The sequence below is a fragment of the Staurois parvus genome, unplaced genomic scaffold, assembly GCF_062004578.1.
Source record: "Staurois parvus isolate SC_StPar_1 unplaced genomic scaffold, SC_StPar_1.0 ptg000018l, whole genome shotgun sequence".
In the NCBI taxonomy this organism is placed as follows: Eukaryota; Metazoa; Chordata; class Amphibia; order Anura; family Ranidae; genus Staurois; species Staurois parvus.
In genome coordinates this window covers 17446221-17464343 of record NW_028317814.1, presented here as the reverse complement: position 1 = coordinate 17464343, position 18123 = coordinate 17446221, and the positions used below count along the sequence as shown (strand labels likewise).

The following is an 18123-nucleotide window of genomic DNA, read 5'->3' as shown; positions in this document are numbered from 1 at the left end:
ATAAGCCATTTTTGGCAGGGGAGCGCAGCGCCATTCTCGCCTAGATATGAAGGATGGCAATGCTGCGTTGTAGCACTAAATGTCAAAAACACTTTTTATAATCTAATTGTGGAAGAGAGGGGGGAGGAACAAGACGCTTTAATTCTATTGGTCAGTTAAATATACCACTGAAAGCGTTTTGTTGTATCTGGTCAACTACAATATTGGTTGATCCTGCCAGAAATCTTGAGAGCTGATAACATCCTATACACTTTGTCTGTGCAGACTGTTATTAGCTTGCATTGTTCCATTTCTTTCTGTGGACTGCAGACCCCCCCCCCCCTTACATGTTGGAGAAGATTAGAGGAGGAGTTCTGTAGTCCTAGCACACTCTTTGCTTAAGGTTGACAGTATGCTCTGCCTCAGATATAGTATAGTGAATGACCATTGCCCCCCTTGGATAGTATATTTCTCAGGATCACCAGGTGAAAATAATGGAAAAATAGTCTGAACAAAAGAAAACTAATGCAGCCACTGCATCAAAGGGATGGTAAATTGCTAAATATTAAAGTATAGCTCTGTCCAAAACGTTTTTTTAGCTTTGGACAGAGTGGAAAGGATTAGAACCCTCCTGTCAGAATGTCAGTTTTTATTGCTGTTTGTGTTCCGTTAAGGATTCTCTTTCCCCATTTTTCCTGTTCATCATTATCTTTGAAAGTAAAAATAAAAGAAAATCCCAAATTTTGGGATGTCCCCAGAAAAGTGATAAAGGAAATCTTCCAATGGGGACACTAGTTCTATTGACCTGGAGAGCCCCAAGGAATTCCCTAAGTTTGCAGGGATTTGCGCTCACTTCCTGTTTGGCTATGGGACAGAAAGTGAAGGGAAATATCTGCAATGGGGCACAGATGATGAAAATAAAATCTGACGGGTTATATCCCTCTAACCCTCTCTTGCTCTATCCAAAATTTAAAAAAAGTTTTTCCTTTTAGTTCTACTTTAAATCTTTTTTTTTTTTTCGGTGTTAGATGCAATATAATACTGAGCTGTCGCTCCATCCTCGCTCTCTTGAAGAGCTACATACCACACCTCATTTCAATAGAAAGCTCTTTTTTTAGTGAATAATTCACAAATTAATGTAAAGCCTGCAAAAAAAGAAAAATGGCAAAATGTGGTTACTAGAAACACTTAGGTTTCCATTAAATGAAAAATATATATATATTTTTTAATTTACAATCTAAGGGATGTCATCTATATGCATATCATGTATTTTAAAGTGTGTGTGTATATTTTTATATATATATATATATATATATGCACACACACAATAGCCTCTGTATTAGGTACATCTGTTAAATTGCTTGGTAACACAAATTGCTAATCAGCCAATCACATTGCAGCAACTCAATTAATTTAGGCATGTAGACGTGTTGAAGACAACTTGCTAAAGTTCAAACCGACCATCAGAAAGGGTATATAAGTGACTTTGAATGTGGCATGGTTGTTGGTGCCAGACAGGCTGGTCTGATTATTTCAAAAACTGCTGAGCTGCTGGGATTTTCACACACAACCATCTCTAGGGTTTACAGAGAATGGCCTGAAAAAGAGAAAATATCCAAGTGAGCAGCAGCTGTGTCGATGAAAATGTCTTGTTGATGTCAAAGGAGAATGGGTAGACTGGTTAGAGATGATAGGAAACAGTACCTCAAAAAAAACATTTGTTACAACCAAGATATACAGAATACCATCTCTGAAAGCACAACATGTCAAACCTTGAAGCAGATGGACTACAGCAGCAGAAGACCACACCGGGTGCCATTCCTGTCAGCTAAGAACAGGAAACTGAGGCTACAATTCACACAGGTTGACCAAAATTGGACAATAGAAGATTGTAAAAACATTGCCTGGTCTGATGGGTCTCAATTTCAGCTGCGACATTCAGATGGTAGGGTCAGAATTTGCTGTAAACAACATGAAAGCATGGATCCATCCTGCCTTGTATCAACATTTCAGGCTATTGGTGATGGTGGTGGTATTGGTGGTGTACTAGTGGGGGGGGATAATTTCTTGGCACGCTTTGGGCCCCTTTGTACCAATTGAGTATCGTTTAAACGCCACAGTCTACCTGAGTATTGTTGCTGACCATGTCCATCCCTTTATGACTACAGTGTACCCATCTGATGGCTACTTCCAGCAGGATAATGCACCATGTCACAAAGCTCAAATCATCTCAAACTGATTTCTTGAACATGACAGTGAGTTCACTGTATTCCAAAGGATTCCACGGTCACCAGATCTCCATCCAATAGAGCACATTTGGCATGTGGTGGAATGGGAGATTTGCATCATGGATGTGTAGCCAAAAAATCTGCAGCAACTTCGTGATGGTATCATGTCACTATGGACCAAAATCTCTGAGGAATGTTTCCAACATCTTGTTGAATCTATGCCATAAAGAATTAAGGCAGTTCTGAAGGCAAAAGGGGGGTGTCCAACCTTGTACTCGAAAGGTTTACTTTGCTCAATATTTTTTGAAGCACCTTTAGCACCATTTACAGCCTCAAGTCGTTTTGAGTATTATGCTCCAAGCTTAGCACACCTATTTTTGGGCAATTTCTCCCATTCTTCTTTGCAGTACCTTTCGAGCTCCATCAGGTTGGATGGGGAGCATCGGTGTACAGCCATTTTCAGATCTCTCCAGAGATGCTCAAATGGGTTCAAGTCTGGTCTCTGGCTGGACCACTCCAGGACATTCACAGAGTTGGCCCGTAGCTTTGTTATGTGGGCTGTGTGCTTAGGGTCGTTGTCCTGTTGAAAGGCGAACCGTCGCCTCAGTCTAAGGTCCAGGGCTCTCTGAAACAGGTTTTAATCAAGGATGTCATTGCTGCATTCATCCTTCCTTCGATCCTGACGAGTCTCCCAGTTCCTGCCACTGGAAAACATCCCCACAGCATGATGTTGCCACCACCATGCTTCACTGTAGGGATGGTACAGTCATATCAGTTCCTGCCCTCAAGGAGCTTACAATCAAATGTCCCTAACTCACATTCATACACATACTAGGGCCAATTAGGACTGGGTCCAGTGAACCTAATCTTTGGAGTGTGGAGTACTCAGAGGAATCCCACGCAGGTACAGGCAGAACATGCAAACTCCAGGCAAGTAGTGCCATTGTTTGGTTTCGAACCGATGACCCTAGTACTGAGATAAGATGGCATTAGCATACTTTTTAAACCTGTATATTGATGGTAGATGATTGCTACTTTTTAGTGATGGGATCACTTTCCTCACCTAGCCATTGTGTAGACTAGAGTTTTCTTTATTAAAATATTAAACCTGTCATACTTACCTGCTCTGTGCAATGGTTTTGCACAAAACAGCACTGATCCTCCACTTCTCAGGTCCACTGCCATTGCTCTTGGCTCCTTCCTCCTGTCTAATGCCCCCATAGAAAGACCCTATCGACACAGACGGGGTGGCTCGGCCCACTTCCTCGTCGCTGGATTTGATTTACTGGAGTGGAAGCCAATGGTTGTCATCAGTCTGCCCAGTGAAGAGGCACAGAGTCAGGATCATGGTGGGGTTCAGGCAAGTATAAAGGGGTTCGTGGGGAGTCTGTGACACAGAAGGGTTTTTGTTTTTTTTTTTTTTTTTAACCTTAATGCATAGGTTGCATTACGGTAAAAAAACCTGGAGGCTTTAGAATCACTTTAATATCTTTTAGCCAGGAGAGTTTAACTACAGAACACACACTTTAAACGTTGGTAGATCTGACTATGATTGAGTAATGTCCTGTCCTTCAAAATAAAGGAAAACATAATTCTAATAATAAATAAAAAAGGACAGGTGGTAGCTCTTAGCTTGATAGAAGTCATTGTGTGCTGGTTTCTATACAAAATAAAGGCTGCACGACTTGGGGTACATGAAAGGACTGACAATAACAGTGTTTCCCAAACATTGGTAAGTTGTGTACTGTTACCACATCCTTTGTAGTTTCAGAGGGCCACCTGTTTTGTTAAGGTACTCTGTCTGATCAACTGTACCTGAAGAGAATGTGTGAAGCAGAGGTAAAGGACTAGTAACCAGTATTACTTGTAGGCTCCCTGAAATTGGTCTTTTCCCTGTTGCTGACATACCATGACTTGTTCCACACAGTGTCTGTTCACCGAGGTAGAGGCTTTGCTTACTTATGTCAGATGTGCCCCTTAATGACTTCCAAAGAAATAACCACAAAGCATAGATCCACGGAAAGGATGAGGCAAAACCAGTGAGGTGCTCGCCTGCAAGTCCTAAGTTACAACTTCCTCTCCAGAAAGGAGAACCATAAGCTTTCACAGCAGCAACATCACCAAATCTCACTTCAAATGAGACTAGCAGTGCCTTAGATGATCTCACACTGTAGATATACAGCTGTGAGTTAAACAATGCCTAGGATTTTTATATAATTTTGCTTTAATTTCTTTCATCAGTGATTTTTTAATTTTCAGAGCTGGGGATTTGAAGAGTCAGGAGAAACACTGACTGAAGATTTACCCACATTCAGTCTAACTCCGCTCGAGTATATAAGTAATGTAAGTGGTGCTACATACTACCAATGGCCAGACTGTAATGGATTTATCACTAATTACAATAACATTGCTGTTTTAAACTTGATGAATTGAAAGGGTTGTGCGTTTCTAAACTATGTATGGATTTTTTAAAAGAGTTGTCCATGTTAAACTGATGCTTCCATTTTCAGTAAACCGTGAAAATTAAAATCCACTAGCAGATTTTCAGCTATCGGGATGGCAGTTGAGCATTGGTACTTTAGATCCCAAGTTTGCATGTCTGCTCTGGTATTTAGATAGAGAATTAAATTAGGGAGGAGGAGGGGGGGTTAAGAACACTCAAGGCTGTGTGGGGAACCTTCAACCCCCCCAAAAACAAAATTAAAGACAAGTGGGAATGGTGCCAAAAACTGGTGGGAAGATTTAATCACATAATTTTCAGTTTTAAGGGCCAAAAAGTGGTACTTGTCACAAATATACCCTATAAAAGGGGTACCCTAGTTGAGAGTAGGATCATGGCAATCCTTTAGCTCTGCCTCGAACAGTCACAATGGGGTTTATTTACTAAAGCTGGAGAGTCCAAAATCAGACTCCCTTCTGCATAGAAACCAATCAGCTTCTAACCTCAGCTTGTTCAATGAAGCTTTGGCAATGAAACCTGGAAGCTGATTGGTTTCTATGCAGAAGGGAGTCTGATTTTGGACTCTCCAGCTTTAGTAAATAAACCCCAATGGGTCTCCCATTCAAGTAGTAACCAATTCCAAATCTACTTAGTCTAAGATGAAACAAAATTACACTGGCAAGGCTGCAGTTCAGGTGTATGTAAACCCTAATAATGAGCTTCTCAGTTCACTTTTGTTCTGTTAAATATGCCACCATAAGTGTTTTATTACATCTCGCAATAATTGCAAAGAAATGCCAGTAGATCCTGCCAATAAATAACCTTGTCATAACCTTCTGTGTGTTTTGCCATTGCATCAGTTAGCATTGTTCACAGTTCTCTCTGTGTACTTCAGAACACCTCCCCTATGTTATATAAAACTGGAGAGAAGGGGGTGTTTTATAGTCCCAACACACTTTCTGTCTTAGGGTGAGAATGCTGCCCCGCCATTGATACTGTACTTTTAGAGTGGAACTACACTGTATACTTTAAAGGGAAAACTGGAAGAGCAGATGCAAAGTTAAGTGCTGTAGAACATATTTATTGAAGGTAGACCATAATCACATGTATATATTTATTTATAACATTAAATGTGCATTTTTTTTAAAGGAACAATTTAACTGAATTCTACAGTCAAATCCTTTTCTCTGCTTTATTAGAATACTTCTAGTCACTTTCATGCCTTATGATTTTAGATTGGTCAGTACCTTATGTCTCTCCCCCTGCATCTGGAGCCATTTGTAACCCCAGAAGACTCAGCATTGGAGCTAGCATTGCATGCTGGAAAGCTGCCCTACCCTCCAGAGCAAGGTGAGTTATACATGCGGGAGAACAGCACCACCAAAATCTTTCTGTAGATCGGTCCCACAGCTTTTTGGCAAATACGTGTGGATATCTAAAAAACTAAAATGAAAATCTGACATCAGCATGATGATGATCATATGCTTACATTATTTTCACTGACAAGTCATGCCATTTTGATTGCTAAATGGATTTTCCCTTTGACCTTTTTGATGGAACAATGTTTAAAATGGTTGTAAACTTTTTTTTTTTCCCCTCTCTCTCTTCTGTACTCTTCCTCCCTCCTCTTTCCCCTTTCTGCCCTCTATTCTTTATTTTCCCGTCTTTCTTTACTTTTTTGGCAACATCTCATTATCTCCTTATACTCCCTTATCTCTGAATGTATGACCTCTTTCCTCTATATAAACATTCACCTCGGTCACTAGTATTTTCTGGATTGATGCCCTTACCTACGCCTAACCGAAGCCATAAGCATCAGTCTATCATATGGCATTTGATAATTTGCTACATGTGTAGTAATATATAGACCTCATAGCCCCATTTCCTTGATGCCATGAAAGACAGATAATTCCTCTGGACTTCTTGACTCGAGGTTATCATCTTGTGTAATATTCTGATTCTGTATAGCGTTGTGGATTTCTCACATGTTTACCGCTTTACACCTATTCTGTAATGCCTTTTGAGAAATGTACACCAATTCTTATTGTTGCTATGATTCTCTCTTTCAATAAAATGTTACTGGAAAAAAAAATGGTTGTAAACCCTAATATATACCCAGTTAAGTGACTGTCCTCAGGTGATGCACAAATCCTCCTACATAAGTTGTACCTGTTTACCTGCAGCCCTTTCTTCTCTACAACTGTTTAAAGTACAGAAATTATATAGCTTGTCTGAATTTTCAGAAAGAAGGGGCAGGGAGCTGAAGTTACACTCTGCAGTGCTCATTGAGGAGAGCTGATTGAAGGGAAGGGACACACCCCTTTTCACACAGCATACAGGAATAGTGCTGAGGCTGTCAATCACAAGCTGTATGCAGGAGCTCTCTCCCCTGTCACCTTTTATGTCTTGGTGTCTCGAAGACTTGTCAGAAATTACTCATTCAGATTTTAAAAGGAGACAGCAGAGAGATACAGTGTGACACTTAGTACTCTGGATTGAGACAAGTACACACTATAGAGGGATGTGCTTTGTTAATATTTTATGTTTGAGGTTTATAACCACTTTAAGCTTAGATCTTAGTGGAACTAAGCTGGTTCTAGCTATGAAACTGCAGATTTATACCTGCACCTGTTTATTTTCTATGTGCATCTCTAGTAGTTTGAGGGAAAAACTGTACGCTATCTACACATGTAAGGATTTTAGTTTATGTTCAGTAGATTTTAGGATGAAGCAATCAAGTATTCTGGATGCTCTGCCGCATATTCTGTGCCAGTTTGTCTAGCCACAGGTGCTGGTTCACCAAGCAGTCCATCCTGATTTCAAATTAAAGGGGTTGTAAACCTTTAAAAAAAAAAAAAGAAAACTTTCTCCCTGCAAGGTCAAGGCATAATGTGCTAGTATACATCACAAACTAGCACATTGTGAAAGACTAACCTTGAAACGAAGCCCTCCAGTGGCACGCAATGACGTCACTCCCACGGTGACAGCACACATGCACCGGTGACATCACTGGCTGCCAACCAAGTGAATATCTCCTGAAAGGTACACGTTTAGGAAATAGTAATTTAGCCTACAGTTCAGTTTTATTATACCTGTAGGCAAAAATCTAATTCAAGAGTCTACTACTGATTTTAAAGGATAAGTTCACCTTTTGGCCAAAAATAATAAATGCACATTTTTTGCAGATAAAAATATGCGTTTATTATTTGTTGAAGGAGCCTGTAAAGCATTGCACCAGCGGTCAGCAGATCAGATCGCTGGTGCCATTCTGATCGCTGGTGCCATGCAGGTCTTCTGCAAACCTATCAGTATATCCTTTTGCCTATACGGGATGTACAAGCAAGGAGATATACTGACAGGAAGAATCACTGAACTACCATGGCACTCCACAGCGCTGTGGCAGTTCATTGAGTACTACAAGCCGACAGCTACTAAGGCTGTCGGGACTTGTAGTTCATTCATTCAAAGAACACTGAATGAATGAGACAGCCGTGTGGGTGAAGCCCCACACGGCCATGCTGTTTTTAAAAAGTGACAGCTAGCACGGGGAACTTCTCCCCATACTGCTGTTACGGAGGCTGCAGCATTGGGAAGATGTTACATGTTCCTCTCTAAAAATAGGTGGAACATGTTCCTGAAGGTGAACTTCCCAAAAGTGATCTTTATCTGCCAATCTTGTAGAGAAGGACAAACTGCACTCCAAGATAACAGCCAATAAAGATATGTATTCATCTCTCTGGTGCAAATGGCAAGATCATCTGAACCTTTGCCTACTAATGTGTTTAACTCGGCAATGAGCTTAATTGTAGACAATGAAATGATTTGCTGAATGAAACGCATTAGGGAGCAGAGGTTCAGGTGATTTTCCCATTTGCACCAGGCGAATTAATAACTATTTTTGTCGACTTGCATCTTGGTGTGCGGTTTTGCCTTTCTCTGCAGTTTTTGTAAATATTAAGATGAGCCACTCCAATGTAATTGCTGAAACACTGCTAAAATTGTGTGATGCTCTCCCTAGACTGTAACCGTATGATCAGCCCAGATAAAAGAAACCATGAGAACCTTTAGAAAATTATGAGAGAGTAAAGATCAATGGTAACCCTCCCAGTGCAGAGAACCCAAGAACATTGCTGATAATTGAAACTCGCGCTCTGTGGAGATATGCTGACGAAATCCATAGCCAAATATGATCACTATTGCAGATTGGTTGTCTTCTACACCAGAATCACCAGAACAGAGAGCTTAAAGTGCCATTTATGGGGCAGGAGCATACAAAACATTTTGGCAAGTCAGTGTAAATCAGGATTTGTAAAGCTGACCATAGGCTGAGCGATTTTCTTTCTTTCTTTCTTTCTCTCTTTCTTTCTCTCTTTCTTTCTCTCTTTCTTTCTCTCTTTCTTTCTCTCTTTCTTTCTCTCTTTCTTTCTCTCTTTCTTTCTCTCTTTCTTTCTCTCTTTCCTTCTTTCTTTCTTTCTTTCTTTCTCTCTCTCTCTCTTTCTTTCTTTCTTTTTTCTTTCTTTCTTTTTCTTTCTCTTTCTTTCTTTTTCTTTCTCTTTCTTTTTTTTCTCTTTTTCTCTTTCTTTCTTTTCTTTCTCTTTCTTTTCTTTCTCTTTCTTTCTTTCTTTCTTTCTTTCTTTCTTTCTCTTTCTTTCTCTTTCTTTCTTTCTCTTTCTTTCTTTCTTTCTTTTTCTTTCTTTTTCTTTCTTTCCTTTTCTTTCTTTTTCTTTCTTTCCTTCTTTCCCTCTTTCTCTCTTTCTCTCTTTCTTTCATAGATGGAGCGCTCTTTTTCTTTCCTTTTCTTTTCTTTCTTTTCTCTTAATTCCCCCATCACGCAGTGGGTGTTGATGGGAAAATCTCCCTGTGGAGCCATTGTGTTCTCCATGCAAGGGAGCACAGTGATTCCTGCTAGCGGCTATAATAGTCGCTAGCAATAATTGCATGTAAAATCCAACAGGCTGTTTGTACCCAAATTGATAGATCAATCAACTTTGGGTACATTCAGCCTGCTCATACATGGTTTGAATCTCGGCCACTCCCTGCTGAACCAGCCGAGATTCAAACCGTCTATGGCTGGTTTAAGGCTTAAGTTGGGCTTAACAGTTAGGTTAAAGTAAACCTAAAGGCAAAACTTTTTTTGTTTTTTTTTCTAGTTTTGGAGTGGAGATGGATTAGAACATCTGACATTTTTTATTGCTGTCTGTGCCCCTGTTAGGGAGATTCACACTCTCTATTTGTCCTGTTTTCCATTATCATTGAAAGTAAAAGAAAATCACAAATTTTGGGTTGTCCCCAGAACAGGGGGGAAATCTAGGGGGACACTAGTTCTGGGGGTCCAATGGGACCAATCTTCCAATGGGGACACTAGTTCTGGGGGTCCCCAAGGAATTCTCTTAATTTGCAGGGATTTCCTGTCCCTACCTGTTTGGCTATGGGATTGGAAGTGAAGGAAAATCTCAATTATGGGACACAGATGGCAAAATAAATGCAGGGGTCCATCTCTTACTCTATCTAAAATAAATGAAAACAAAGTTTTACCTTTAGTTCTACTTTAAAGGATAACTTTTCATGAATGAGTCCCTACTACTCCCTCTCCCCATCCCATAGATACCTTTTCTGCTTTCCTCACATAACCTCTCTCACCCTCTGCAAGCTACCCATCTCAGGTGGCTCTAGTCTTCTTCACTGAGTACTGTACATGCTTGACAGCTACTTCATACGACCTATTGGAGAAGCCAACTCCTTGCAGTTTTGTAAATACAGTTTTTTCATTAGGTCCAATGGAGAAGACGTTGTGCATTTGCAGTACACCATGACCTGCCTGCTCAGTGCAGTGCATCTAGTGAAGTAGGTTACCAACTTGTGGTAAGAAGAAATGGGTATCTATGGGATGGCATATGCATACTTACAGTGATCCAAGCTGAACCAATGCAACTATGCAAAAAAAGCCATACCAGCTTTAAAGGTTAATTAATAGGAAGGAGGTGAAGTGCTGAGGGTTTATTTGAGAAAGGGAATATTAAAGTGGTTTTACACCGCAGACATGAAATATGGACAAAGCACAACCTTCTACAGTGTGTACTTATCTCTATCCAAAGCACTTAGTGTCATTTCTGTCTGCTGTCCTGTGCTTCTGTTCTCTGCATGAGTCACTTCTGACAAGTTTTCCTGAAAGCAAGAGAAAAAAGGTGACAGGTGAGAGACCTCCAGCAGATTGACAGCCTCAGGTCTGTTTCTATGGGCTATGTGAAGGGGGGTGATGGGGGTCCCTCCCCTCCACTCTTCTCCACTCCAATCAGCTTTCCTCATTGAGCTCTGCAGAATATAATTTCAGCTCTCCGCCCCCTTTTTGTCTGACAGCTCAGATAAGCTTGATACATTCTTCACTTTGAACTGATGTAGAGAAGAGAAGACTGCAGATAAACAGGTAAAGCCTATGTAGGAGGATTTCTTTAATCTCTGTGTATCCCCTGAGGCCAGTCACTTTACTGGGTACATGTTAGACCTTATTCACACTTGTGCAACTTGTCATGCAACTTTGGACATCAAAGTCACATGACAAGTCATACCCTATGTTTCCTAAGATAAGCATTCATATATTTGCGACTTAAAGTTGCAGTGACTTCAAAGTAGTACATGTACTACTTTCATCCAACTTTCATGCAATTTGATGGTCCTTGACTTCAATGCTGACCCTCAAAAGTTGCATGAAAGTTGTACCTGAATGTTTTACATGCAGCAGTAGTGGAACTTTGCAGTGGGAAATCCAAGTCGCACCCATCCAAAGTTGCATCAAAACTCTGGATCCACAACATATAATCACGCTGCTCATAGGTGAGTCGGCATCAGTGGCATGATCTCCAAGTAGGGGGTGCTTGCCCAGTCACAATGATAGGAAGAGTAAAAAGTATGGATAGCTGCACTTCCATTCGAGATAGGACACTATCAAAGGAAAAGTACCAATAAAAACATATGTCTGGTACAACTAGCTCAGGGGTGGGCAACTGTGGCCCTCCAGCTGCTGTTAAACTACATGTCCCATGAAGCACTTCAAGACTGACAGTTAAATCATGACTCCCAGAGGCATAAGAATGGTGGGACTTGTAGTTCCGCAACAGTTGAAGGGCCACAGTTGCCCACCCCTGAACTAGCTCATAGACAACTCTCAGTTAACTGTCTCATGCTTCTATATAATCAAAATTTTATATTTACTGATACTTTTTCTTTTGTTTTATAACATTGTGTTTGGTTTTGTTGTTTGAACATGCTTTATGTGTATTTATTATAGTATCTGGCTTCGCAATGAACACATGAGGCGGAACTGGCCAACCAATCACATACACCTGGGTGGTCTCATCGTGTATATGGGTTGGGTGGCTGGTTTGACAGTTTGGTTTTGACAAAGCACAGTTTGTGTGAAACACGCTAGCCCTCTTTCCCCTGCTTGTACATCTGTATGCTCTATTGATTTTAACAATGAAGGCTTTTTTGGATCTCGATTGGGAGTGCAGCTATCTTGACTTTTTTCTCTTCTGAAAGTTGCACTCCAAAGTCGAGCAACTTGGGAGACCTACAAGTGTGAATGGAGCCTAAGGGTTTACAACCACTTTAAGTGTTAAGGAAAGATAAAGCTTTGGGTCAGAGCAAACGTGATGGTCCTTTTTGGAAAAACCCCATTCCAAAAGCTATTGGCTTGTCAGTGCCAAAAACAATACACCGGAATCTTTATAACTTTAAAGTAGCCGTTATAAACCTCTTAACACTTTTTAAAAAAAAACTGGAGTTTTTCTTTGATGACTTTCATCTGCCAAGTTGTTTTAGAATGTTAAACACACAGGCTGCATATTGCATACACCCAGAAAACAGGCACATCCTAATCAAATATTAATTCTTCTCAGGCTAACCTAATGCACTGTCTGCTGATTTATTATCCTTACATTTCCTCTCCAAAAATATTTTAGTTATAGTGATTGCAGTGATAGGAGATAAGTCTTTTGTCTTGGGAGAAATATGGGTGTTTAAATTGTTGGCTAGGAACACTAGGTGCTTGGTTGTTAAATGGAATCTATAGTTTTTCTGACTCAAAAAGCTGGAGCACATATGCAGTCAAAGTGAAAATAGAATTCCTCCTTTGTATGGTGTTACAGTTCAGTGAATGCAAATAATAAAATTTTAAATCAGGATTACAACCGACATGTTTAGAAGGAGTGGCCATCGCAGCCTACCTATATCCTGAACGCTGGTTTCCATTGAAGAGAATGTATATTTAATTCACTTTTCTATAACACTCATTATTTTCCATATTAATTGTCGTCCTAAGTAAGAGTGAATTAGAGCTGAATATAGAATCAATGAATATAATGTCACATGGCTGAAAATTTCAGTTGGTATGACCAATAGCACATGTGTTTTAGCTTAATAAATTAACAAAGAATTTCGGGTATGGATATTTTCACGTAGTTACTTTGATCCAGGTTGTACCAAGGTAATTATCCATATACTATACCTGTGTGATTCCTCTTGAAGCTCGTGCTGTGTGACTGCCCTGCTGCATTATAAATACAGGAGGTTGGCTGCTTGGCACGGGAGCCAATCAGAGAATGCTTTGCATTTCTCTGATTGGACGAGGTGAAGAGCATGATGTAATCACCTCACCTCTCCACCTTTATCGAATCAGAAAATGCTTTGCATTCATTGAGGTAGCAGCCAACATTATTATTATTATTATACAGTATTTATAAAGCGCCAATAGTTCGCTCAGCGCTGTACATTACAAAGGGGGACAGAACATGTGACAGAACAATACCAATACAATGCAAAACATGAGGGGATTGAGGGCCCTGCTCTTTCGAGCTTACAATCTAGGAGGGAGGGGATAGTGGTACAGGAGGAGATAGCTGTAGGGGATGGAGTGGTAGGAAGAGCGGAGGAGGTTGGCAAGTTAGCAGGGGGTGGAGTAGGCTTCCCTGAAGGGTGCGCCTAAAGGAGAGGAGAGTAGGTGATAATCTGATGGGTTGGGGCAGGGAGTTCCAGAGGATGGGTGACACCCTGGAGAAGTCCTGGAGGCGGGCATGGGAGGAGGAGACCAGGGAACTAGAGAAAAGGAGGTCTTGTGAGGAGCGGAGTGTGCTTGCTGGGAGGTACTTGGATATTAGGTCAGTGATGTAGTTCGGGGCAGTATGGTGGACAGCTTTGTACGTCAGTGTTAGGATTTTGAATTTGATCCGTTGCGCAATCAGACATCCTATGTTCACAATGCAGCAGGGCAGCTGCTTGGCACAGGACCTAGAAACTAGTGGGAATCACTGTAGTAGCAATGTCTACTACAATGATTTCCAGCTCCTAGAGGGATCACATGGGTATGTTATATCCAAGCTCAACCAATGTAAATATATCCATATCAATAAAGGTAAAACTTTTTTTTTTTTAAGTTGTAGATAGAGTAGAGAGGGAATAGAACATCTATTAGGTTATCAATGATGTCTGTGTCCACATTTCACCCACTCTTTGTCCTGTTTACCATGATCATTAAAAGTGAAAGTAAAAGAAAATGTCAAATTTTGTGTTGTCCACAGAAAAGTAACAGAGGGGAAATTTTCCAATGGGAACACAAGTTCTGGTGACCTTAAGGGGGGGGTCCCTTAATTTGCATGGATTTCCTCTCAATTCCTGTTTGGCTATGGGATAAGAAGTGAAGGGAAATCTCCCCAATGAGACACAGATGGCAACAAAAAAACTGACAGAGGTTCTAACCCCTACTTACCCTATCCAAAATGAAAAAAAAAAAGTTTTGCCTAGTTCTACTTTAATACAAAAAAATGACGGTAACAATTGTGTTTTAAGAACTAATTTCTAAATCACTGTAGCACAGCGCAGTAATTTTGCCCAGCTACTTGCCTAATTTCAATGTCTGACCTTGAGATAGCCAAGAAAAGTAGATCTCCATGCATGAAATATGGGAAAATTACCTTAGTAAGCAAGTAAAAATGTGCAAGTAGTGTCAAAATATTGCTGTCAGGTAAACATGACAAAAATATCTCTACATCCAATGAATAAACATATGATTGCCTGCATATACATGCATACAATTACGAAGCATGGAAAGAACACTATAGTTTCTTTTTAACACGTCTTGATGAAATTATTAACCTAAAATGTATGTAAATCTGAAAAACAATGCTACCTTTACAACGCCATTTGTTTGTGTGTTTCAGGAGAAGAGACGCCAGAACTAGACAACATGGCTGATTATTGGCTGGGATCTCTGGCGAGAGCTACAATGCAGACTTATTGTGACGTCATCCTGCAGATCCCAACCCTCACACCACACTCCAGCAAACAGTTGGCAACTGATATAGGTGAGCCGGCACAAATCTCTGTGTCCTATTGAACTAACAGAGAATATTCATACCTGAATGAGTCAGTGGTGTGACCCAGAGCTTAATAATAACCTTGTGTTACAGAACAAAAAGGCTGAGAGTTCTGTGTAGTACATATGCAAACTTAGGTTTGTATAGCTTTTCCCATGACACTGCATTTTTTAACACCCAGGGTTTATTTTTGAGTGTGGTACATGGACATTGGAGGAACTCGGAATACCTTATGAAGCTATTAGTCAGGATAAGAAGTCTAACTAGAAAAGCAAGCATAAAATATGCCATTTCCTTATAAAATATATTACACGTAAGGCTGATTCATACTGTAACATTCAGCAAATCATGTTGGGGGCAGTAGTGTCAGGAAAACACAGACAAGATAGGACAAGACCTTTTATGGGGCCTGCTTGGATCTAGAACAGAAAAAAGAAGACTTTCATAGCTATTAGGAACTAAAGGGTGTAGCATGAAGGTAAATTCCCTTTCTCATTTGTTGAGAGACGGGAAGTCCTAAACCCTCAGTTTTACTGCTGCCCAAAAACTGTAGGCCAGCCTAGGATGACTCCTTCCACTGCCAGCATGCCTCAGTTTTTTGGTAGTATCCTAGTATGATGGATGCAGTAGTGTTTTCTGAGAAATCAGCCAGAAAGTCTGATTCTAAGTTACTGAAATCCTTCGCTGATGAGCTTACCCCTGAGAAGTCGCAACCTATTGCTATTACTGCACAATAAAAGGAGATCGTGATGATACCATGCTGATGCTAGGTGACACTTCCTCCTCCCCGCAGGAAGCCATGAGGGTTATCACCACATTTGGCATTTACTCTGGTTGGATTATAAACTGATCAAAATCTTCCTTACTGCCTCTAGACAAGCCCCTGGACCCACAAACGACGCTATCTCTCCAGGACATACCTGTCTCCTCCCACCTTTATGTATTTAGGCATTAAGGTTTCCCCACGCCCTCTTGATTACCTTCATCTTAATTTAACTCCTCTTCTTAACAGATTTAAGGACCGGATTAAGATATGGGGTGGACTTAAACTGTCACTGGTAGGTCGGATCAATCTTATTAAAATGATCCTTATGCCACAATTATTATACGTTCTTCATAATTCCCCTGTTGTTATCCCACTGAAATTGTTCCGCATTACTAAGTCGATTTTCCGATCCCTTTTATGGCAATCAAAACCTCCTAGAGTTAAATTAGAGCAACAGCAGAGGCCAAAGGATGCTGGTGGTTTGGCCTTGCCTAACCCCTGGCTCTATTACCTAGAATCACAATTACAGCATATTGCTCGGGTCATACGTCCAGCAGCTGACCTTGCCTTGAATCTTCGAGATCCCGTCACCAAGCTCTTGCAGGTCTCTGTGGGTATGGAAGTGGCTGAAGGTCTTGAAGCCTCATTTTTTAGTAAATCTAATAAACTTTTCCCAACCCACGCCCTTATGCAAAAAGTATGGTACAAAGTTAGAACGATGCAGCAGGTTATGGGATTTACCAGCTTTAGCACCATCTGGGATAATACACAGTACCCAGAACTAGTTCTATTGCAGTACGGCCCCAAATGGAAACACTATGGTGTTACACATCTAGCCCATATTTTTCACAATGGTAGTTGCGCCCTTTTCCAGAACACCAGTCGCAATTCCAACTCCCCTCCTCAATCCTAACAAGGTACTGATATCAGGGCTCTATCCCCCACACCTATTTTAAATTTTTTGCAAGATGTAACCTCGTATTAAGGGTTCATCTCCCAAACCTACACTATGCTGCTGAATATTTTTCTTAAAGATTACCCATTTACTGTAGTCTCTCAATGGGAGCAGGATGTTGGACAGTTGGATGGGGAACAATGGGAAGAGGCTTTACTGGCGTTTCAGAAATCCTCTCTTAACGTAGCACAACGCCTCTCGCAGCTATATCTACTTCTAAGAGTTCATTTTACTCCTGTTAGACTGTTCCGTATGGGGGTGCGGGACGATCCCATGTGTACTAGGTGCTGCAGGGAGCATGGAGATTTAATACATATGCTATGGAGATGCTCAAAACGACATTGCTTTTGGACAGAGGTTTTGGCCACCATCCAAAGGGTTTTACAGGTGCAGATATCGGAAGATCCCAAATATTGTAGCGCTGTAACATGGTCTGGTCAGGAAGGGGAATAAATCCTCTGGAGTGCAAGTGGTTAAAGGATAATGCACTAGGATAGTGCGCTCTGTTTGTTTATTGTTACTGCAGTCCCCCAATGGACTCCAAGAATAGAATTTTACATGCAGTATAAATATCCTATTTCCTAACAATGTAACCTATTGTGTTTTATCCAGATTATTTGATTAATGTGATGGACGCACTGGGTTTACATCCCACTCGCACTTTACAGAACATCGTCACACTAATGAAAACCAAGCCTGAAGAGTACAGGCAAGCTGCAAAGGCCTTACCCAGGAAACTGTCATCCTCCATCGCAGCCATGAGAAGCATCGAGTACTGATAGAAATTCCACCTTTCACAACATACTACCCTCCGTGTCCAGGTTATCATGTTGTTCTTGGATTTTTTTTTTTCAGAAGGTTTATTTTAAAGGTGATGGACAATAGTAGTGTGCAATTTCACCTGTCTGATCAAATGATCTAAAACACTTCAATCTTCACTGTCAATAAATAATTTTTTATTTGATGCACTCTAGTGTTCATTTACGTCATTTGAAGAAAAAGCTGGGAGAAGCTCCTTCACGTTTGAGGTGCAAGAATTGTACCTGGTGGAGCAGCTCTTCAGATTATGACTAGTGAGAAGTATGCTTGGTGGAGAGGTTATTCAGTGCATAAAGCTCATTCCCCAGAACATAGCTAGCATGGAGACATGTAGGAATACACTTGGAGATCACACAATTCAATTATAGTGGGACTCCAGGAAAACTGCTAAATGCTACTGCAGTTCATCCATAGGAACTGTCGTACCTACCAGAGGATTTGTAATTCACACCCCTAGTTATCTTCCAAAGGTCTTGTATTTCACTCCCTTCTGCGCCGCCAGACAGGCCATTATTGACTGTTCTATCTTTGCAGATATTTATGTCATTGCTTATTGGGCAGTGAATCAG

At 40.7% G+C, this 18123-nt stretch overlaps 1 protein-coding gene across 1 annotated transcript in view; it reads left to right on the top strand.

Annotated features, from left to right (window-relative positions):
- The window catches only part of COG7 (component of oligomeric golgi complex 7), a 96996-nt gene extending 79297 nt beyond the window's left edge, over window positions 1–17699 (top strand). Inside the window, exons 15-18 of the mRNA XM_089682794.1 lie at window positions 4467–4550; window positions 5883–5997; window positions 14859–15002; window positions 17348–17699. Of these exons, the coding sequence (XP_089538920.1) occupies window positions 4467–4550; window positions 5883–5997; window positions 14859–15002; window positions 17348–17514 (510 nt within the window). The 3' untranslated portion in view covers window positions 17515–17699. The remainder of the gene's footprint in view (window positions 1–4466; window positions 4551–5882; window positions 5998–14858; window positions 15003–17347) is intronic.
- Window positions 17700–18123: the final 424 nt, after the last annotated feature.